At 49.8% G+C, this 23,238-nt stretch overlaps 1 protein-coding gene across 1 annotated transcript in view; it reads left to right on the forward strand.

The window, feature by feature from the left end:
* Positions 1–23,238, forward strand: part of FCHSD2 (FCH and double SH3 domains 2) — a 113,524-nt gene that overhangs the window by 10,781 nt on the left and 79,505 nt on the right. The window contains exon 3 of the mRNA XM_065745809.1: positions 17,741–17,786. Coding sequence (XP_065601881.1) covers positions 17,741–17,786 — 46 coding nt within the window. The remainder of the gene's footprint in view (positions 1–17,740; positions 17,787–23,238) is intronic.

Here is a 23,238-nt window from a genome sequence, read left to right on the forward strand (position 1 = left end):
GTCCAGGACATCCTGCCAGCCTTACGTTAAAGCTGAGCTGGGAAGAGGAAAAGCATTCTTATCATTCCAGACACAATCAGTGTAGCCTGGCTTGATTTCCTATGGTGTTTTGTTGTATTTGTTTCGTCTTGTTTGGTGGGAAGAGGTTTATTTTGCAGGTTTTGCATCCTCTGCCAATAGCGCTTTCAGCATTTTTTGCAGACAGTGCTTTCAGCCTCTCCAGCATATTCTACACAAAGGCTTTGTAAACAGTGCCTGCTGTGGCTCGGGCCATTGAGGTTGTTGATAGAGGGCTCTCCATCCTTTTCATCTAGCTCATGTGGCTGTAAACATTTTCTTTCTCTCCCTCCCCTCTGTGCCAGAATTGTCTTTCCTCTTGGAGTTACTTCAGACACCCACAGGTGGAGGTGGAGATGTGCAGCTGTTGGGGAAGCTGGTGCTGTATTCACCTGGCTCACAACCCATCATGCTACCTGATTTTTGGGCCCAGGTTCTCTTCCTTTGCCTCTGCTGGCAAGCTGTGGAGAAGAGCAGGAGATGGACTGGCTCTTCTGGAGTGGCTTCGGCCTTACCATGCTGGCTTGGAGCAAGGTTCGTTTTTGTCAAGCCGAATCACCATGAGTTGGAAGGGACCTGTAAGGATCACTGAGTCCAACTCCTGGCTCCACACAGGACCTCCCACGACCAGACTGTATGTCTGAGAGCATTGTCCAGGTGCTTCTTGAACTCCCAACAAGCTCAGTGCTGTGACCACTGCCCTGGAAGTCCCCCTGGTACACTGTGAGCATGGCAGTGCCTTGTGTTGATAAGGTAGAGCTTTGCACGCCCTGCTGCAGCTGTGTTACAAGCAAAAAGTTGCTTCTGTTCTTAGAAGCACACATGACTCCAAGAATGTGATAGTTGCTGCTCTGTCTGAAGTGGTTTTTACTTCTGTTACCTACAGGTATAATTGAGACCTGTGTGTGTTTTGTTTCTCATGAATTGTGTGAATTTCCTTTTAAGATTTGAATTGCCTCAAGTCCACCTTCAGAATCAAAAGGGAATGGTGCTCTTGTGTCCCATCAGACCTTGAAAACCTCGGGCCTGTTCTCTGCTTGTGAGTGGGAAGCTTGTTCTGACAAAGGAGGGGGCGAGATTGCACTTCATAGAACTGCTCTTGTAGTGCAGGTGGAGGTGAAAAGAGGATTTTTCAGGTGAGGACCAATGTAGAGTGGTTATCTGGTACTGGGGACTCAGGGTTCTTGGCTGGCCTTTGAGTTCAGCTTCTGCCCCTGTTGGGCTTCTCACCTGGAGTGGTGTTAGAGTTGGTCATGTGAAAGTTCTTAGTGTTTGGTGATGCTCCTTGTGACAGCATTTTGAGCTACTCCAAGTATTCCTTTCTTTCCTGCCTGAGAATGCAGTCGTGTCCAGTCCCTGGTGGCAACATACACCCTGTCCTCCTGTGCTTCATCCAGCATGCATCCCTGAAGTGAGAGAGATGAGATGTGCTGGCATCTGATGTCCTGAGCAGAGCTCTTCTAAGATTGATGATGGTGAAGCCACTAAGTACAGTTATTTCTGGCCTGTGTGCCAGCTGTGGGTCAGTTAGTGCAGACACTTGTGGCAGTGTTTCAGTGCACACAATAGCCAGCATAGACAAGGTATTTCTTTTTTTACTGTGCTGTACTGTGTGCACGTATTTGGAGGGAGGGTCAAAAAACCCCACCAGGCAAGGCGAAACTTTTCTTGAGGGGTATTGTACTCCAAGATGATCTGAGATGAAAAATGCTTTTAAAGGTGTTTGAGCATTAGAATAAGTGAATTTGTATCCATGGTGAGGCATTCCTGGCGATATTTGGGATGGCTGGAATGGGATATTGGAATTATAATCGAAGGGTATGAAAGGAGGAAGCACTTTGGTTTTAATTCTGAGATTGAGAAACAGAAATGAGAGCTTGAGTATACGTATATTTTTAAATTGGCCTAAACATTTTCTCGGGTTTTCATCAGCAAAATGAAATGGAATTATGGCATCATGGAGGTTGGCTGAGCCCACCATGCCTGCTCACCATGGCCCTCAGCACCACCTCTCTCTGGCTCTTGAGCAGTCGTCTTCCCTTGAAGTAACGATGGCTTCCTACCCTGAAACAGTACCACGGTCAGGCTGCTGACTTTCTGTCTCTGTTTGATCTAGAAATCAATCTGCCTGATTTTTTTCCCCCCTAAAAATAGGCAGAGACAGGAGAGAGAGAGGAAGAGAGAGATGAGAACGACCTGTGAAGGCAGAGGAGTGCTGTCAGGCAGCAGCATCAGCGTCCTAGCTTCCAGTTGCTGCCTGCCCAGCTTGCTTTTAGCCTGCCTCAGCTCTGGGTACTTGGCTTGCTTTCAGCTCTGTTGCCACTAGTGAAAAAGTGCATAGGTGGCAGTGGCCATACATGCTACTGGAATGTGTTTGCTGTTTATGGAGTTTGCTTTCATGCTGCTTTTGTGTGGCTGCTTCTCATCAGCTCCATGTGATCTTGGTTGGCTAAAGCAGCAGACAGGTAAACATAGCTGCCTGCGATCACCTAACTAGAAGCATGTCCTACTTCTCACTTTCCTCTTTATCTTCTCACTCCTGTGCTGTTCTTAGTGCTGTTAGTCCTCGTGGCTGTGTGACAGTGTGCAGGTAAAGCGTTGAGGCATTCTCTGTGGGGCCTGCTGCAGTGTCTGCATCCTTGCAGAGCAGGGGGAACCAAGCCCAAAACACTGTTCTTCTACTGAGATTGCCTTCAGTATTCAGTTCCATCCCGACTGTAAGAGTGAAGGAACAGCTGGAGGGTCCCATTTGCTTGAAAACCAATCACAACAAAGCCCAGACCTCTGATTTTTATTGTTATTTATTTTTAATAGGTTCCTTGTGTGCAGGGTGATAAGCTTAAGTTAGTTTACCACATTGACAATATCTGCATATGTGGATGCTGCTTAAAAGGAGTTCTGCTGAGGCATCTCCCCTGGTGTGCCTAAGCAGCAGGAGTGTTGCTCTCTGCCTCGCTGCTGTTCTGTGCTGCTGCTCAGTCCCTTGACAGAACTCTTCTCAGTGCTGTTTTCTACGACTGGGAATGAACTGGCATAGAGCAGGTGAGTCCCTTTTGAGATGGAGCTTCTCTCTGCTCGCAAGTGGCACTGCTTTACAACTTGGGGGTGTGCAGGAGCTGCTGTAGTTTGTCCTCCCTGGTACTGAACTGGAGGTGTCCAGGGAGGTGGGTGGTGGTGTCACCATCACTGGAGAGGTGATACAGAACTGTGGGGATGGCACTGAGGGATGTGGTCTGTGGGCAGTGTTGGTGGGAGGTGGATGGTTGGATAAGGTGAGGTCTACTCTAGTGAAGCCTCACCTGGAGCACTGTGTCCACTTCTGGGCTCCTCAATACAAAGCACACAGGGATCTGCTGCAGAGTGCAGTGAGGGCACAGAGCTGACACAGGGCCTGAACACCTCCCTTATGAGGAAAGGCTGAGAGAGCTGGGGCTGTTCAGCCTTGAGAAAAGGAGACTCAGAGGGGATCTGATCCACGGCTGTCAATATCTGAGCAGCGGGAGGCAAAGGGACGAGGCCGGACTCTGCTCACAGTGTGTGCTGATAGGACGAGGGGAAATGGCCACAGACTGAAGCGCAGATGTGCGTGGGAACTTCTTCCCAGTGCAGTGATGGAGCACTGGAGCTGCACACAGAGGTGGTGGGGTCTCCTCTGCAGACGTTCAGGACCTCCTGGACGCCGAGCTGTGCACCCTGGGCTGGAGCTGCTTTGGCAGGGGGATGGACTCCATGATCTCTGGGGGTCCCTTCCAACCCCTACAGTTCTGTGATGCTCTGATTGTAAAAGTAATTTGGTGACTGCTGTGAGCTGTGCTGCATTCTCCTGTGAAAGCTGTTGAAATTACATACATCACCTTAATGCAAAAGCTTGTATCTGGAATTACATCCAGGCAGCAGACTGTGGAGCAGATTTTGCTGGCTTTGCACTCTCTATATAGGTAAAAAGCAATGCAGCCGTGGTGCAGGAGTGTTATGACCATAATGCAGAGCAGGAAGGCAGGACCACTTTGTTGAGCTCAGTGGTCAGGAAGCCAGCAGCATTCATGCATTTGCAGACAGGCTTTCGTGGCAATGATAGTGTCAAAATGATTCAGGGCTCATGCTTTAATTTCCTTTCTAGATACATGAGCAGTCTCATCTTTTCTTTGGGGCTTGGACTCAATGATCCCCAGAGGTCCCTTCCAACCCCTGTGACTCTGTGGAGCACTCAGCTCTCCATTCAGTGAGCACCTTGATATCTTTTGGGTCCTTAAGTGTTTTATGTAAAGGGTTTCCTTGGGTCTCTTAATTGGGAGTTGTAGTGGTTCCCTACATTTCTTCCCACTAGTAGAAAAGAGATGAAGGAAAACTAGTTCCTGCAGCTTCTCCAAGCACCTGGTATAAGAAGCACATACAGATCAGTCTTCACTTACATCTGAGATGCACAAGGAGAGCCAAGAACTCAGAGGGGCAGTGATCTGGGAGGGTCTGAGTCTTGCTCTGTCTGCAGCAATAGACGTGGGAAGTGCCCGTGGGGCATCTGAATGTTTTCCCTGTGCTGCTGTGGGAAGGGCACAGAAGGTGACCTTGATGTGAGGTGGTGGCCTGTGTGCAGGCTTCCAGAGTGGTATCTGCCTGATAACTTGTGGTCTATCAAAGTAACACAGAGCTCAAATAGTGTACATGATGTTGAGATATATTTTAAGGTGGTTTTTTTTTAAATTTGATTACTATATCTGTGTTAATGTATGTGAAAGCAGATTTCACATGGTTGCTTTGAACTAACTACTTGCTAGAAAACAAGGGTGGTCGTATGCCCTGATGTTTTTTTATGCATTTGCAGCTCACGTGTCCCAGCTGTGGAGGTGAGCACAGCTTTTACTATGCATCTCTCCTTCATAAATACTCAGGATCCTCAAGTTGATACACCAGTGTCTGCCCATCCTTGGGACGTAGCGACTCGTGGACCTTATGTTGAGAAGCAGTAGTACATAAATCTGCACAGAGCCTCTGAGCACCTGCTGGGGTATTGCTGAGGTCTGATAAACTCGTTCTTAGGTTTGCTCTTGGCTGCATGCTTCCCATCTGGGCTGAGGCTGGTGCCTTCCTCCTGGTGTGCATGAGAGGAGGGGTGGAGGTGTGTGCTGCGCACTTGAGGTCAAAGATGGTGGTGATGCCATTTCCAGTTACCTGGGCTTCCACCAGTGATATCATACACCCTGCAGCCACGGCCTGGCGTTGCTGCAGGGCTCTGCTGTGCTGGAGGGATGTGCTTGCTGAATGTGGTCTTTGTTCTGGAGCAGTTTAAAGCAGCCTGCCTTCAGCTCGTGGAGCTTTGATCTTCCTTGCAAAGTTGACTTTACTTTGCAGGAGTTCTTTGTCCTCTAGTTGCTGATTAGTGCCGTTCTTCACCTGCAGCCTTAATAACACTTGCTGTGACCATGGCAAGGTCTTCTCAGCCCAGGAGGTGTTTCATCCAGATGCTTTTGTGCTCTCCCCTGTGCATCCTGACGCTGCTGCAGGGGGCTGGAGCTGGTTGGGCTCTGAGATCCCTTCCAACCCAGACCATATGATTCTGTGGGACAGATCTGCCTGCTGTAGTAGCTTACCTGCTCACATCTCCTTTTTTTTTTTTATTTCTCTCTCTAATCATTTGACTGGGTCAGTGTTAGGCAAGGGCTGGCCCTTGCTCTGTTGGCACAGCCAGCTGGCTGTGCCTAGTGTGTTTGCCTTATCTTTACCTAATGATGCTGGGGTACTGCCAGCATGGAGGCGACCTGTGCTAGCAGCAATTCATTCAGGAAAAATTGTTGAGCCATATGATACCCCTCCCTGTCCTGTACCCAGAAAGTACCGTGCTCATAAATGCATTTCCTATACAGTTGTATTAAAAATTAAACACCTAAGCTGTGTTTGCCCTTTGGGAAGGTTATCCTCTGCCAGGCCTCCTCTTCTCAGGGCTTTGTAGCAGCTGATGCTGCTGCAGGCAGTAAGCAAGGAAGCACAGGTGGCAAGAAGAAAGCTCTTCCCTTGCTCTTTTCAACAACTTTTCCAAGAGGATGGTTGGCAGCATGTTTACAGCTCTGCTTTTGGGAAAGAAAGATGGAGTGGAGCTCTGCTCCCTTTTCTTCTGGGTAGGGACCGATCAGAGCAGCACTGGAAGGGACTGGTGGTGTTTGCAGGACCCTCCCAGACTGAACGGCAGAGATGAGGGGTGTCCACTGTTCCAGGAGTGGAGGTGAGCTGAGCTTGGATGGGAAGCTGTAGGAAGATAGGCGGCGCCCTGCTGGTCCTGGTGCCACTAATGAGGAAACCATGGGTCCTTTTCTTGCTTTCTGCCTTGTTAGGTGAAACATAGCTGCCTTTTCTCCCATTTCTCTTTATTGGGACAGTGACACCAAGTTCAGAAAGCTGAAGACACCAAGCTCTGCTGTTGCTTCTTCTGTGTCTCACCAGCCAGAAGGTGAGCATCCCTGAGCTGTGGGGAGCTGCAAGACCTTTCCATTCCTTGCTTAGGGCAGCCATGCTTTGTGGCAAGGACAGATGTTTTTCTGTGTGTCCTATACCAAAATAAAGCAAAAGCTAACCTGAAATATGAGCTGTGTTCTGGCAAGACAGTGCAGCATTACTTTGCAAGCTAAAAACTGGTATGGTAATTCTTGCTAGCTGTTTGCAGCAAAATGCAGCATTCAGCTTGGGTCAGTGGTACAGCAGATGTGACCTTGTAAAGTGCATCACTGACAGAAGTGCCTGCATTAAAAATAAAGGTGGACAGGAACTGTTTGTAATAAACCTGGGTGGCACCGCCGAGATTCCTGAGGCGTGACGGACGAAGAGGGTAAGAGTGGTGTTGTTGTTGCTGCCTTCCCCAAAACATTGTGCAGCTCCAGGATGAAGGAGGCTGCCCGGGTGATGAGATGTGTCTTGGCTTCTTCACGGAGCTGGGAAGCCAATGAGGATCAAAGAAACTTGTCATGCCCTCGTTTGCTAAGCTCTCCTGGTAGCCTCTTTGGATTGGGGCGTGCCAGTGTCTTCCTAAATAGACTGAAAAAGAGCAAGTATGCCACAAAATAGCAGATATCTTCAGCACAGTGAGTCTGTTGTGGATAAACCATAAGGAGAGCACCTTTTTGTTTGTCTCAGTGTCTCCCTTCTGTTTCTTTACTTTCCCATTTAAAGCAAAAAATCATTAGCAATCATTTTAAATACACCTAAGCTAGAAATCCAGCATTCACGTTTAGTGTAAGTCAAGGGTGTAAGACTTGTTAAGGTTTTTCTCAGTACCCCATACCTTTATTCTGGAGGGGATGAATGAGATATTGGCTCCCATCAGCATCTCTCTGGCTCTTTGTTCCCTTTCAGAACCACGTGTAAGAGGAAGCTCTGTTGGAGCAGTGTGTGGGTGCTGTGTTTCCCTCCTCACTCCAGGCTGCCCATACGTTTTCTGCTAAAAACACTCCTGCGTTTGAGGCCACCAGAGTCCTTTATATTTAGTGACAGAATTGATTTTTTTTTTGTTGCCTCTGTTGCTATTGGCAACTCATCCTAATCCCAAACTGTACAGTAGTGTGATTTATGGCGAGCACGTTCCTTGCTGGTTGATGGAGTGATTGGTTTTTGAAGGAGGAACTCCTCGTTAATTAGGAGCTGAAGCGCTGGCAAAATCACAAGTATTTCCTGCTTGACTTCTGGTGTGTGTACGTGGGTTTGTAGTTGTATGGTTAACAGAATAATGCCAAAGAGTGTTGTAGCTGAGATCTTTTACAGATGGTATAGTTAGAAAGATTATAGTGACGGAAAGAGACAATCAAAATAAAGGAAAATGCTCACCCGTGTCCCAGGCTCACAGGAGGAAACTCCAAAGGAGGGATCTCCAGAAAGAGACCCTTCCCCAGTGGTGGTCAGCCCTTAATTGGGGTCTGGGAGAGGTGGACTCAGACCCCACCCCTTCTGCTCACACAGTGCATTGCCTTCAGCTGTGCTCCTTTGGCTGCCTCAGTGCTCACCTCAGGAGATCCATCAGTGCTTCAGGCCGTGATTCAACAGTCCCCATAGAGTAGTATTGCACCAAGGTTTTGGAGATGTGTCATTGTTTCAGTTGAGAAGCTGTGTTACTGAGCGTGTCGTGTGCTGTGTTAAACCTGTCTTGTAAATGTTACAGATCTTCATGTCCTCTATGTTCAACACAAAACCCAAAGCTGCTTCCTTGGCCTGTGCCACTTCTGATGGACCTATAGATGCCTGGCTGAAAACAGGGCCCCTGCAGAACTTGTTCTTTAGCAGGAAATATTAAAGCTTCTTAACTTGGGAAGTCCAAAGTTGGGCTGAGTGTTGCTCCAGGGCAGGATGTCATTTGTCTGCTCTCTGTTGTGAACATACAAGGCACGTTAAGTTCCATTTTATATTTTATTGCATTTGTTTTACTCCTTTGATTGAGTGCTGATAGAGGAACTGATCACTAAACCCCAGCAGCTGATCGCTGTGATCACAGCATCACAGAGCTGTGGGGGTTGGAAGGGACCTCCAGAGATCATGGAGTCCAACCCCCTGCCAAAGCAGCTCCAGCCCAGGGTGCACAGCTCGGTGTGCAGGAGGTCCTGAACATCTCCAGAGAAGGAGACCCCACCACCTTCCCAGGGCAGTGATGGAGCACTGGAGCTGTTCAGGGAAGAAGTTCCCACGCACATCTGCACTTCAGTCTGTGGCCATTTCCCCTCGTCCTATCAGCACACACTGTGAGCAGAGTCCGGCCTCGTCCCTTTGCCTCCCGCTGCTCAGATATTGACAGCCGTGGATCAGATCCCCTCTGAGTCTCCTTTTCTCAAGGCTGAACAGCCCCAGCTCTCTCAGCCTTTCCTCATAAGGGAGGTGTTCAGGCCCTGTGTCAGCTCTGTGCCCTCACTGCACTCTTTGCAGCAGATCCCTGTGTGCTTTGTATTGAGGAGCCCAGAAGTGGACACAGTGCTCCAGGTGAGGCCTCACCAGGGCAGAGCAGAGGGGGAGGATCCCCTCCCTCGACCTGCTGGCCACGCTCTTCTGAATGCAGCCCAGGATCCCATTGTCCTTCTTGGCCACCAGGGCACAGTGCTCATGGCCAACCTGTCATCCACCAGGAAGGCTGGTAGGAAGGCTGAGGTGAGATGCATCACCAGGTAAGAGCTGCATGGGCTGTGGCAGCTTTGATTCCCTGGCAGGGAGATCTTGGCTATGCCTTTCGCTACATACTGCTATACATTATAAGCAGATTTTCAGTAAATTGGTTGAAATATTTTGTTCTTTAATTCCTCCATTGACATTTAAGATAATTTTCCTGTAGTGTAGTTTATCTTGCATTTAAGTGGATAGTTCAAGAGTAAACATTCCAAAGGGCAAACTGTAGCAAAGCTGCCCTAGATGATTAGTCTTAGTGACAGGAAAAGAGTACTTGTAGTTGCAGTGCTCAGATGCTGAACTGGAGGCAGTTGGTGAGTGGCTGTACATCCTCAGCAGCAGAAGAGGAGCAGAGATACAGAGCAGTGCTCCTCAGGAGGGCAGAGTGTTGTACCAACAAGGAACTCTTGTGTGCTTGGCTGTAGAAGGGATGGGGCAGGTGTTGTGGCTTTTATTTGCTTGGGGAGAACTGTTAAGTAAAGAAGATGAGGGCTGGCTTATCATCATAGTATCATCATCATAGAGTCACAAGGTTGGAAAGGTCCAGCCATCCACCCGTTCCCATTGCTCCCACAAGCTGCTAAACCACATCTCGTAGCTCCTCATCCGGACACCTCCTGAACACTGCCAGGGACAGCAGCTCCCCCACCTCCCTGTGCAGGCCATCCCAGTGCCTGAGCACTCTCTGAGAGAAAAAGTTGTTCCTTATGTCCTGCTCCTTCTGGTTGCACCGTTTCTGATGCAGGCCAGGATGCCGTGGGTCCTCTTGGCCACCTGGGCACACTGTCAGCTCATGTTCAGCCGAGCATTGACCAACATCCCTAGGTCCTTTCCTATCACAGTCACGCAGCCACTCATCCCCAATCCCATAGTGCTGCATGGGGTTATCGTGGCCAAAGTGCAGGACCCAACACTTGGCCTTGTTGAACCTCATCCCATGCCCCTTATGAACACAGGGACATGGCCTACAGCGAAAACAGCTCAATTCCTTGACTCAGCAAGCTGAGATCCTTGATGTTATTTGACACATCCTGGGAGGCAGCCAGGAGGGAAAACAACCTGCACGGATGATTTTATGTTCAGGGTGGTGGTGGTTTGTTTTTTGTTGTTTAAGAGAGCTGAGGAGCAAGCTCCCATTGTGTGGGAAAAGCAGGGTCTGCAGCACGAGTCCCACTCAGCCTAAGCAGGGATTTAAGGGAGGACATACAAGGAAGGGAAGCAGCAGACAGCAAAGGGAAGTATGAGAACTTTGGCTGCTGAAGGACAACATCAACTGAATTTACAGCTGCTCAGGGACACAAGGAGTCAGAAGAGGGTGCATTAAGGATGGTGACAGCACGCTAACCCATCAGACAGCAGGGCTAGCTAAAGGTTAGAGAAGTAAAACCAAACGGAGTCTGAACAGCAGTGCTGTGTTCTTATGGTGCTATTAAATACTCGGTACAGCAGTTTATGTGAGAGCTTATTAAATACGTGGCACTTAACGTGGGAAGGGAAACAGTAGTAATGTTGGTATGGCTCCAACCTGGCGTGGAATAGGAAGTGTGCTTGGAGGGTTCCTGACTTCTCCTTTATAAAAACTGCTCCTGAATTGCCTGTATTTTACCAATTCGATTTGGGAGGTATGATTGTACATATAGGAAAAGTTATCTTTCTAGGAAGAGATCCGTCTGCTTTGGGTGATGTATACTGCCCTTGGAGAGGCATGTGCTGCACCCAGCCAGGCAGTGCCTGGGGACAGGGCCAACCCCCTGCAGCAGCTTTGCCTGATGGCTTCAGGTGGCCTGGTGCTGGAAAGAGCTGTGTAAGAGAACTGAACTCCTTTGTCGTATACTGAATGAGGAGGAAATTCATCTTGCCCATGGGTGCTGAAAAAGAATCCTAGTGCCTTTTTCCTATAGAGCCTTTCAACGCTTTCTTGCAGAGAATCCTGTACCTCTGCTCCTTTCCAGGTTGAATCGGGGAGGGAATGCCCTTTTAGCCTGCTTGGATAAGAAAATATTCCGTTGTTTAGTGTAGAATATCAAAAATAAACCTGTCAGTGCTTCCTGACAGTGCAGAATGATGCCTGTGTGCTCGTGTACACAGCAGTTGAGCTGTCTGAATAGGTTTGGAGGTTTGTTGGGAGTTTCCTCTGTTTTCAGGCTGGTTTTGGTGCCTGAAGTCCTGTGTGACTTTGCAGCTGTGTGGCTCTTCAGGGCTGTCCCAAGGGTCTGCAGAGGCCAGGAGGAGATTCCTGCCTCTTCCAGTGCTAGCACGAAGCCACCTCCAAAACCTCATGCTGGTGTAATTTTAATTGCTTGAGTTCATGCTGAAGTACACTGAAAGGTCCTTTAGATCATTTCCACTGCATTGTTTTTGGTTTTCTGTTCTGCAGTAGCTGCAGCTTCGGAAGTGCAGCAGCAGTGTGACGTTTCAGCTCACTTGGGTGGTAAGGGAAAGTATGATAGTTGTTTCTGATACTTCTCCTTCCCATCCCTGCTGATGCCATGTCTGAACTCAGACCTGAGGAAGCTTGGACAGCTTTCCAGCTGTTTGTCACATGTCTGTGTCGACCACAGAGCTGGGTGTTGTTAGATGCTATAGGCAGCAGAAGGGTTCTCTTAGTGCATTCTAGTAAGAATGCATTGATTTGTGATGACAGAATGGTTTGGGTTGGAAGGGACCTTGAAGATGACCCGGTCCCAACCCCATGCTGTGGGCAGGGACACCTCCCTGGAGCCCAGCTTGCTCACAGCCCCATCCAGCCTGGCCTCGAGTGCTTCCAGGGAGGGGGGACCCACATCCTCACTGGGCAACCTGTGCCAGTGTCTCACTGCCCTCACAGTAAAGAATTTCTTCCCAATCTCTGGTCTAAATCTGCCCTCTTCCAGTTTAAAACCATTTCCCCTCGTCCTGTCACTACGTGCCCTTATAAAAACTCCCTCCCCAGCTTTCCCTGTTGAGACAGGTTTTCCTTGGAAGCAGGGAAGCTGATCTTTGGTGTGAGCTCCCCACCCCGCAGAAGTCTCTGAGTTTGAGGCCTCGAGTGTGTTGTGATGAAAATTGTTTGTGATCGTCCTGTCCCAGCTTTGAAGTGGCGCATTGCTCTCATTCCTTTGAGTCATAGAATAGTTTGGGTTGAAAGAAACCATAAAGCCCATCCTGTTCCAGATCCCTGCAGTGGGCTGGGTGCCCCCAGCTCAGGTCGCCCACAGCCCCATCCACGGCCTCGGGCACCACCAGGGATGGGGCAGCACAGCTCTGGGCAGCAGTGTTGTGGCCTCATTGCCCTCCGAGTGAAGAATTTTCTTCTAATATTTAAACTAAACTTCTGTTTGAGTTTAAAACTGTTCCCTTTTGTCCTCACAAATGAGCTAGCACTCACTGCTAAGCGCTGGCCTAAGCTGACCTTGGCTTATGCTAACCAAAGTACTTTCAAACTCACCTGTGCCTTTGTTAGCAACACACCTGCCCTCAAGTGAAGAACCTTTCTTATATGATAGTGATTCATTTGGGGGCATTTTTCATGTTATTGGGCAAAACAGGATGAATTGAGCCTCGAGGAAGGAGCAGATGTCACTGGGGATTCCCTCCTGCGGGAAGACAGCAGAGCCATGTGCCGAGCCAAACTGGAGCCCTGCGGGGTTTCTGCTGGTTGGGAGCTGAAGGGCACATCCCTGGGGAGTGCAGGGAGGTGGCAGAGCTCTGGGACAAGTGTGAAGGCTTTAGTATCCTCTTAGAAGTTGTTCCCTGGCTTCTTGTCTCGTGAAGCCATTGCCTGGAAGGGAAACGGTGCTCTGCTGGGGACGGGAGGCTGATACGTGCTCAGTAAGGTGGGTGGGAAGTTGGCTGAACTCTGCTCAGTGCGGTGGAGAGGTGTAAAGTCCATCTGGTGGCTGTTCTCTGAGATCACTGTGGGATCAGTAGTGTTCTGTGTTGTTTGTTACTCTCAGGGTGGTGTGGCCCTGGTACTGCCACCCAGAGCTGTGAGTGCCCGTCCCTGCGGGTGCCTGAGGTCATATGTGGGGCTTTGAGGTAGGAGGGGTCTGTGCACCACATGTGTGGTGGGATGGAGCACTGAGACCCACAGCCATGCAGGGGGAGTGGGGCAGGTGGCTGTGCCTCTAACCTGGAACAGCTCTTAAATAGTCCAAACCATGATCCCACTCAAAAGGGGAAAAAAAAAAAACACCAATAAATCCCTTAAAGCACAGAGCTGCATACATGGGATTTCTATGTCATCCTCAGGTGTGTGTAGCTCAGCACTGGGGGTCCCTCACTGTCACTGGTGTATTGGGATGTGTTGCCATTGCTTACAACAAATAGGACTCATCACCAAATGCATCTCATCGTTGTCAAAGGCGTTCTGGGTCTGCCCATCAGTTTGGGGAAGCAGGGATTTGTTGTCCAGCACTGCACTCATCACATGCAGCTTTTCTCAGAGGTCCATTGGGACTTTTTCCTGCTGTGAGGCTGCTCCCTGTAGGTGGGGTGGGACTGGGATGGGCTGGTGGTGCTTCTTGTTCATCTTCTCCAAAATGGGAAAGAAAACACCAGCAGTTCTGAGCCAACACCATAATTCCAGCTCACAGCATTGGCTTTTGCCTTTCCTGGAGTTGCCTCCCCCTGTCTGTGTATGTACATGTATCATGTTTGCTTTTGTCTAATAAAAGAAAATCACTGCAGTGGCAGATTGGGAGCTGCTGTGCACTGACTGTGTGTGCTCCCAGCGTGTGTTATGAGCAGGAGTTGTGCAGCCTTACATTTCTGCTGAGTCCCAGGTGCCCTGCACTGCTCCTGCTGCGGTCCGGGGAGGAAGCTGCAAATTTGGGGTATCTCTTTATCCACTGCTTCACCTCCTGGAGCACTGGGGGATTGGTTTATCCAAATGGGATGAGTTAATCTATTTTTTTGTTTGTTTGTTTAAACTGTGCTTTGAGACAGCTCTCCCCCCACCCCCCCAAAAAAAGCAACAACAAAACAATGCCAGATCATTTCTTTCCTTGCTTCTTGTTCACAGGATCACAGAACTGTAGGGTTGGAAGGGACCTTCCTTTTCTTGCTGTACTGGAGCTGTTCAGCTCTGTACCACCGGTCTGCATCTGTCATTGTGAGCTTGCTTCCCATGCCTCCATGAGATCTGTGCTTGGGAGAGAAGGAGCACCGCTGTCTTTGTGGCTCCCATCGGACGAGGACGCAGCATTACAGAACTGAAAGACTATTTTGAAGTCTTACGGTCGGAGTGTGTGTGTGTAATTCCCCACAGACCCACCTCCTTCCTTTGTCTTTCAGATTAATGGCATTGGAAGTGTCAGTCCCTCTGCTGTGGGATGTGCTGATGCGGGAGCTCTGGGCCCTGCGGGGCTGTTTTCTCCTCCTTGCTTTTGTTAGGGTAGTGCCTGGGGACGGTCAGGTCAAGGTCGGTATAAACAGGTGCCTTTCTCATTGCTGGAGTTTTCAGATGTCAGGATTTTAAGGGGCTTTGCCTAGATGTTTAAATTCAGAGGGCTTTTATTTCTGTCTTTCTCAATCAAATGGCTGTCACCGAAGAAATGGGTGAACACCAACAGCCAGCACCAGGTGAGCAGAGCCCGACTGCCAGGCAGCTCATGGGGCCGGGCTGCTGTGCCATGGCTGCTGCTGGGGGATGTGTGGCAGCTGAGGGCTGGCTCACTGGTGGCTTCTCACCCATCTCTCTGTGTTCTCATGGAGGAACGGTTGCCACGTTGAGGCTGTGGATGCCCCATCCCTGCAGGCACTCAGGGCAAGGCTGGATGTGGCTCTGGGCAGCCTGCTCTGGTGGTTGGCGACCCTGCCCACGGCATGGGGTTGAAACTCAGTGATCCTTGAGGTCTTTTTCAAGCCAAGCCATCCTGTGATTCGTTCTGTGTGCGAGTTCAGCCCTTCCTCTGGCACAGTCCAGGAAGGGTCTGCTGCATCTCGTTCAGCTGCACATCTTTCTGGGTGGAGCTAGATTTGCTTTTTAGAAAGAGACCCTTTGCACAACGCTTTCTTGTCCCGTTGCTGATTGGGGCACACCATAGTTCTGTTGTTTCACGATTTAATTAGTGGCTCACAGATACTAACAGCTCCTAGCTCAAGGATCCCTAACGAAGGCTCTCTCTTTCTTGCAGTCGTGCTGATTGCTTACAGCCATTTTGGTAACAGAGCACATGAGCTCAGGGGAGCACACGTTTCCTGATATGAATGAGCTCCGCACGTGGCAGTGAGGTGAAGCATCTCCCAGCTCTGCACATAACATCATTAGCTGCTCACACCAATCCCTCCCAGCTTCCCAAGTGACCAACCTGTGCTGTGCTTACTGCTCAGCCTTCTTTATTCCTCCTGGGAAGTTTGCCCCTTCCGCTCCCGGATTTCAACCTGTTTTCTAATCCATTTCTGGTTGTCATAAGGGGATTCCTGCAGAATCCCGAGGTTCAGACCAGCTTTGTGTCTGGCTAATGGGGGGAAACGTGCTCACAAAGCAGCGGGCAGCGGCCGCTGGCGGGATGCAGATGGTGCTCCCGGTGCTGTCATTCACTCAGACGCATTAAACACCAATTTAAGTGTTGTATAAATTGGATCACGTGCTGCCTTGCCATCTTGTTGAAAATACACAGCAAAACCTCAACCTGTTGGAAGCAATTCGGTCCCGGAGCTGCGGGCATGACAGAGTTCCCACTTTCTGTTGGTTTTGTGGGTAAATTTGATTTGCATGGTGTTTAGGGACTCTATACCGGGGTTGGTTGAATGCTTTTGTTTTGCTTCTCCCTGTAAAGCTTTTGCTGTAGGAGGTTTTAGGGGATATCTTCCGAGTCCAGCTTGTCGCCGTCATTGTCATGCAATTAGCTGAAGGGGAATTCTTGTACAGAGACAAACCTCGTGGTGGAGCACGGGGCTCTGAGCCCACGTTTTGTGTAAACCCAGTGTCCTCTGCATTCAGCTCTGATTATATGTTTCCAAATAAGATTAGCTGAGAATTAGAAAATAACGGCCTTCCCCATAACGTCTTCCCAGAGCCGCGTCCACCAGCAGCACGTGCTCGAAGTGCCTTTCAGCTGTTCCTCACAGCTACTGCTGAATCACAGCATCACAGAGCTGTGGGGGTTGGAAGGGACCTCCAGAGATCATGGAGTCCAACCCCCTGCCAAAGCAGCTCCAGCCCGGGGTGCACAGGTAGGCAGTGTGGCCATTTCCCCTCGTCCTATCAGCACACACTGTGAGCAGAGTCCGGCCTCGTCCCTTTGCCTCCCGCTGCTCAGATATTGACAGCCGTGGATCAGATCCCCTCTGAGTCTTCTTTTCTCAAGGCTGAACAGCCCCAGCTCTCTCAGCCTTTCCTCATAAGGGAGGTGTTCAGGCCCTGTGTCAGCTCTGTGCCCTCACTGCACTCTTTGCAGCAGATCCCTGTGTGCTTTGTATTGAGGAGCCCAGAAGTGGACACAGTGCTCCAGGTGAGGCCTCACCAGGGCAGAGCAGAGGGGGAGGATCCCCTCCCTCGACCTGCTGGCCACGCTCTTCTGAATGCAGCCCAGGATCCCATTGTCCTTCTTGGCCACCAGGGCACAGTGCTCACGGCCAACCTGTCATCCACCAGGACACCCAGCTCCCTCTCCTCATTCCTCCTCTCCAGCAGCTCATCCCCAACCTGCACTGCTGCGTGCAGTTATTTCTCCCTAGGTGCAAGACTCTACACTTGCTCTGTTAAACCTCATCCAGTTCCTTTCTGCCCAGCTCTGCAGCCTGTTCAGCTCGCTGCTTGAGGAGTTGAGGATGTTTGTTTCATGGGGCATTGTGTTTTCAGCTGTGCTCACAGAGCTGTGGGGATGTTGGGTTTGGGAACAGGAAAACCTGCTCACAGCCCATTTTTTGTGCACTGGCATTAACTTTATTGTAGGGTGTTCCTGAGTGCTGTTTTTCTTCACATGCTGCCATCGTTATTGTTTGTCCAATTCAGATAGGAGATTTTCCTGTGCTGATGGCATAGCCTTAAGGTTGGTGCATGCTGTCTCTTGTCCCCCCTGATGGAGATGTGTCCCTTCAGCAATATGGGGGCAGCTCAGAGTCGCAGTGCCGTTTGAGGAGGGACCTGTAACGACCACGTGGAGTAGTTAATGAGGACATTGCTGTGGGACAGGGAGAGCTGTGGGACTCTGGGATGTGTGGCTGTGTCTGTGGGCCCGGCGCATTCAGCTGGTGGGGAAACACCGCTGGCTTTGTTTTTTAAAGGAAGGTTTGTGTGCACAAAGCCAAGTTCTGTTCTCTGCTACCAAATTCTTCCCTCAGCTGTAGCAGTGGCTGATGAGCCTTTAATGAAGTAAATGCTATTTACACCAGTCGTCCTGGGAACTGCATTTATCCAATAAAGCCGGGAGATGGGAGCGCTGCATATGTGTGCATACACGTGCACGAGTTGCTAGGCTACTGATGCACAGTTGTCAAACAATTTTGCTTTTTGGTTGCTCCTCCAGCTATAAAGCCTGCCTAGCAGAAAATCCTTTTGAGTCAGTGATTGAATTTATAGCCTACTACCATTTGTATTAATATTCCTTTTCCCATTTTTCTTTTTCAGAGCATTCAGTCAGAAGAGAGCTGCGATCGAGAAGGAGTATGCTCAGGTAGGTTCCAGAAGGAAGTTCACGTCCTGAATGTTGTTCTCCAGAGGTGATCTATCCCTTATCAGATTTTCCACGCAGAATGGTGATGCTGTGTCTTGTGCTCCTTGGTGCAGGAGTACCTGCTGGCATTCAGAAGCAGGCAGCTGGCTCAGTTAGGTCCATTCATTCTTGTTTAGCCTGGTGTGTGTGTTTTCTCTATGGCTTGAGGAAGTTCTTGGGCACAGAGGAAATTTTGGATGTATTTTGTTTCAGATTGTTACAGAGTCAGGCAGCTCCTTTGGGCTCTTCCAGAAGTTTGCACAAAACCTGAGTGAAAAGTAAAACCAGGTCAGGCAGAGGAGAGGAAATATGTGCTGCCGCTCCGCTCCAAAACAAATGTACATTTACATTCTTGAGTCAGAGCAGCTTCCCATTCAGCTGCAGTAAAAGTGACCAGATCTGAGCTCTTGCTTGGGATGGGGTGTGGGATGAATCCTCTTTTGTTTCTGAGGAAGGATTTGATGGTTCACCCTCCTTCTGAAATCAGAAAGCAGCTAAGGAAGGGTGGCTCCCTGCTTAATGTACAGTGAAGGCTCATAGGGCTTAACTCCAAGTACCACTGATTAGAAGTGCTTTAATTTATTTCAAAGTAGATTAAAAGTAGAATAAAACGCAATGAGCAAAACTGTGTTTGCAGTGTGCTGGGCAGTGCAGCCTGAGATGTGCAGTGGTGGTGATGCTGGGGCAGTGGTGGAGGTGAGGTGCCACGAGGATGCTCCCAAACCCTCCTGCATTGAACACCCCTTCAGTGCCTTGCACTGCACTGCCTCGAGAGCACAAAGCACAGACGTTTTCTGTGGGCCATGCTGCACTGCCAGGTGTGGGAAAGGGTTTCTGCTGCTCCCAGGCTTCCTGCACATGGTCTGAAAGCACTCAGCCCTCACTCTGGCCTACCCGACACTCGCAGGGATGTTGGGAGGGTCTGCACTTAGTGGGGCTCCACTCTGTTCACTGTCTGTTCACTTCACCCGAGTGTACATGGATCGTGTGGGCAGTTGTGCTTCATTTGATTAAACATGGTGATTTTTTTAATGGCAGGATCAGTGTGTGCATCGTGAAACTCGGATTGGAAGCATGCGTTCTCTAGTGGCTCTCGTGGAGAATGTAACATCAATTCTGCTGTGGAATGGACAGATTTATTAAGAAATGTGTTGTACATGCAGAGAGTTTTGTGTATTCGCTGAAGGGAAGTCCTGATAAATTGGAACAATAATTAGGTTCTCAGATTTGGAAGGCTGGGTCGAAACAACTGAGGCTTTCAGATGCTTGCATTTAAAAACCAAAGGATGCAGTCCCGGCAGCACTTCCAGCAGTACAGCTGCACTCTCACTTGAGATGCATGGAATGGTGCTTGTATGAATGGGGGCTTGTGGGATCGCTTCCTTGGGTTGCTGATGGGCGTACAGCACAAGAACAATGTTGGACGTTTCTCCCTGGGCCTCTCAAAGGAGTTCTGTTTTGAGACGGCGACAGAATTTCACGTAGAGCCTTCTGGTGGGAGAAATGGTCCTCAGAAGAAATGGCAAATCCTGTGTCTGTGCACTTGGAGGGGAACGGGGGACTGCACCATTCCCTTATGCAACAGGGTTGCAGAACTGTGGTATGGCTCAGCTCACAGGGCTGACAGCAGAGGGAAGTATCCCATGGTGTTGCAAAGCTGAATGCTTTGCTGGCTGAAGCCAGCCCTGCCCTGGTGCACTGTGCTGAGTGCCCAGCTCTGTGCGCAGTGAGTGCTTTCCTCTGGGGAGGGGAACCTGCACAGGCACTGGTTGGGCACTGCTGCTCACTGTTGGTGCTCTATCTCTGTTATGTGGCCTGAATGGTTGTGCTGGGTGACAGCATCCAGATGGAAATTGCCCTGAATCATAGAATCACAAGGTTGGAAAGAACCTACAATATCATGCAGTCCAGCTGTCCACCCATTCCCATTGCTGAACCACATCTCATAGCTCTTCATCCAGATACCTGAACACTGCCAGGGACAGCAGCTCCCCCACCTCCCTGTGCAGGCCATCCCAGTGCCTGAGCACTCTCTGAGAGAATAAGTTGTTTCTTATGTCCAATGTAAACCTCCTCTGCTACAACTTGTGGCCATTTCCCCAGGTCCTGTTTGTTGCCTGGGAGAAGAAGCCAAACCCCTCCTCACCACAACCCCCCTTCAGGAAGTGGTAGAGTGCAATAAGGTCTCCTCTGAGCCTCCTCTTCTCCAGACTAAACAATCCCAGCTCCCTCAGCCACTCCTCATAAGACTTGTGCTCCAGACCCCTCCCCAGTTTTGTTGCCCTTCTCTGAACACGCTCCAGGGCCTCAGTGTCCTTCTTGTAGTGAGGGGCCCAAAACTGAACACAGTACTCGAGAGCTGAGTACAGGGGGATGATCACCTCCCTGCTCCTGCTGGCTACACTATTTCTGATGCAGGCCAGGATGCCGTTGGCTGTCTTGGCCACCTGGGCACACTGTCAGCTCATGTTCAGCTGAGCATCATCCAGCACCACAGGTCCTTTCGTATCACAGTCATGCAGCCACTCATCCCCAATCCCATAGCTCTTCATGAGGTTATCGTGGCTGAAGTGCAGGACCCAACACTTTGCCTTGTTGAACCTCATCCCATTCAGCTCAGCCCAGCAATCCAGCTTGTCTAGATCCCTCTGGATTGGCACCACCTCCCAACTTTGTGTCATCTGCAGACTTACTGAGGGTACACTCACTGCCCTCATCCAGGTCATCAGTAAAGATATTAAACAAGATGTGCCCCAGTACCGACACCTGGGGGACACCACTCATAACGAGTTGCCAGCTGGTCTTAACTCCATTCACCACTACCCATTGGGAGCTGCTACTACTACCACTACCCTGCTCATTATTTCACTGGGCTTTTGGTCTTCCTGCCATGCCTGCTGCTGTTTCTGAGCTCCCTGAGCTCTTCTTGCTTGCTGTCTGCCTGCAGTGGGTCCTGCAGTGACTTTTCCAGGCTGTGCTGTGACATCCATGGGAGGAGGACCAGCTGCCAGGTCAGCCCTGCTCCACAGCTCCACGGCTTTCTGGCTGTTGTAAACATGCACCCAGCTTCTCAGTACTGCAGTATTTAATATATGCTTCAAGGCTTATCACAACATTCAGAACCAACCGTTCTGGAAAGGCTCTCATTTCCCATTAATAGCATTCCTCGTAATGGCATTTAAATTGCAGCAGTGCATTATTATTAGCTGTTCCCCGTGATTAACAGGCTAGCTGAAGTCAGAGGCGAAGAATACTCCTGTGTTAGGTGGAAGCAGAGCTCAATGAATGTGTGCTTCTGTTGCTACCTGATAAAAAAAAAGCCATCTTTCCCCTGACATGTTAAATGGGTGAAACGGAGTTGTTGTGTCAGCTGTTCTGTTGGGGGGACTGTCATTACATCTTGACTGTACTTATTATTATTATTTGTTCAGCACTTTAAAGCCTGTCGGAGCCTCTGTCACAACCTGAGAGCATGCAGGCTTCCTTCCTTGCCCTGCTTTGTCCTGGTGTAGTTCTGCTTGTGTTTCAGCCAGCGTTTCAGAGCAGAATGTGACTGCAGGGACACAGCATGGCCTGAGTCTGCAGATGCCCTTGGAGCTTCGTGGTGCAGCATGGGCCGCTGCAGCTGACAGCAGAGGCATCCCATCTTGGAAGAGGAAAGTAAGGCAGTGTAGCTTATATCCACAAGTTCCTCTTGGTGCCTGTGAGTGACGTGGGAGTGCATCCTCTGTGAGCAGCAATGGCAGTGACCAGGAGGGGGGGGTACTTAAAGCAACATGAGGTGAATGCTGAAGAGTGGGCAGCCTGTCCCTGTCCCTGGGGTGAGGGGAGCAGAGGTGGGGCAGACGGATGGGTTAGCATCCTCTGGTAGCTTCTCTCTACCTGTAGCATCCCTGCAGCTGAGAACTCTGACAAGTCACAGAAGATGTGGATAGCTGGTTTCCAGGAGGTGGTGTAAAGGTGTAATGTTCCACTAGCAACCTGTGTGTGTGTATAAGGCGTGTGAAGCACATGCTACATGTGTTCACGTTTTGTCTGTCTCAGTCTACGTATGGGCTGCAGTCTCAAAACAGCTGCTTGATTCTTCTCCTTTACTACTTCCCTTTCCCACTGCAGAAGGCAGAAGCTGGCTCTTTGGCAGTTCCTGGCTGTGCTGCAGTCATTAAGATGCAGTGGCCTTTTCTATCGTTTTTTCAGTGAATTAACATTCGAAGAGTGAAAAAGAATGAAGCCCTCCCCCTTTTGTTCTTACTGATTTGCACTGAGACTGATTCCTTTTTCTCCTATCATGTAACCTAAAGCTGTGCAGCATTAACTGCTTTACCTTTGTCATGCGAGGCCTGGAAAGGTGATGGCTGTTTGATAAAGCAGGAGGTAAATCCCTGCTCTTCAGAGTGCTTTTAAGCAGAAGCCTTTGGTGATTAATGAACCAATTGCTTCAGGTGTGGGATTCCAGTAATTAGTCTTCCACTGCCATGCTTTGCAGGGGATGAGATGAGTGTTTATGGCTCAGGTACCTGTGCTGGCATATTAGAAAGGGGTGAGATGTGCAGGTGCTCTTCTTTCTTGAACTGGAAGCTCTCTCCCACTCTGCTGTCGTGCTCCAAGTGAAGCACATTGATTTTCAGGAAATGCAGGGCACCAGGTAAATGCTTCCCTTCTGAAAATCACTGCTTCCTTGGTGTAGAAGCAGTAAGAGCAGGAGGATGCAGACACTGTGAGGGCCAGAGTGCCTGGGGATGCACTGTGGACTTAGAAGTGCAGTTCTTGTAGCAGGGTGGAGCACAAGGTGTTGGATCAGAAGTCCCCATGGCAGAACAAGTGCAGCATCTTGAGCAGAAGGATCCTTGAGGTGGGAGCAGACCTCCCCTCGGACTCAGCAGCCATTCAGCCACTGGGGTGTCAGCTCAATAAACTCAGGGTGCCCTCTTGGGAACCCTCCAAGCAGCTTTCAATGAGCTCACTCCATGCAGCATTGGAGAGCGGTGTGGTTTTTCTTCCTGGAAGATACAGAAGGTTTCTGTGGCCGTAGGGAGAGCAGGAAGAGGGTGTGGGCTTTGGGGGTGGGTCAGTGTCTGGGGGCAGGAGCACAGCAGTGTGGATTGTCTGCTTGGTGGCTTGCATTGGTGATGGGAATATCCTTTGGGGATGGTGTTAGATTTACTGCTGCCAGGCATCTCTCTCTAAAACGTCTGTACTAATTAAGGCACTTGGCATATTTGTGTGAAATTGGTGTCTTGGGTGGTCGAGCAGTGATGTAAAAAGCACTCGTGAGGTTGGCCTTTGAGGGTGGTCGCGGTGGGAAAGATGCTGCTGGGAAGCAGTCGTACTTCATCTCGTGGGGATCAGCTGATAACTGGCATGCATGTGGAAACCAGCATTTCTCAGCCTTACTTTGGAAGGCATCAGGCTG

The sequence above is a fragment of the Cyrtonyx montezumae genome, unplaced genomic scaffold (genome assembly GCF_038088225.1).
Source record: "Cyrtonyx montezumae isolate F1298 unplaced genomic scaffold, pur_monq_1.0 scaffold_37, whole genome shotgun sequence".
NCBI lineage: Eukaryota > Metazoa > Chordata > Aves > Galliformes > Odontophoridae > Cyrtonyx > Cyrtonyx montezumae.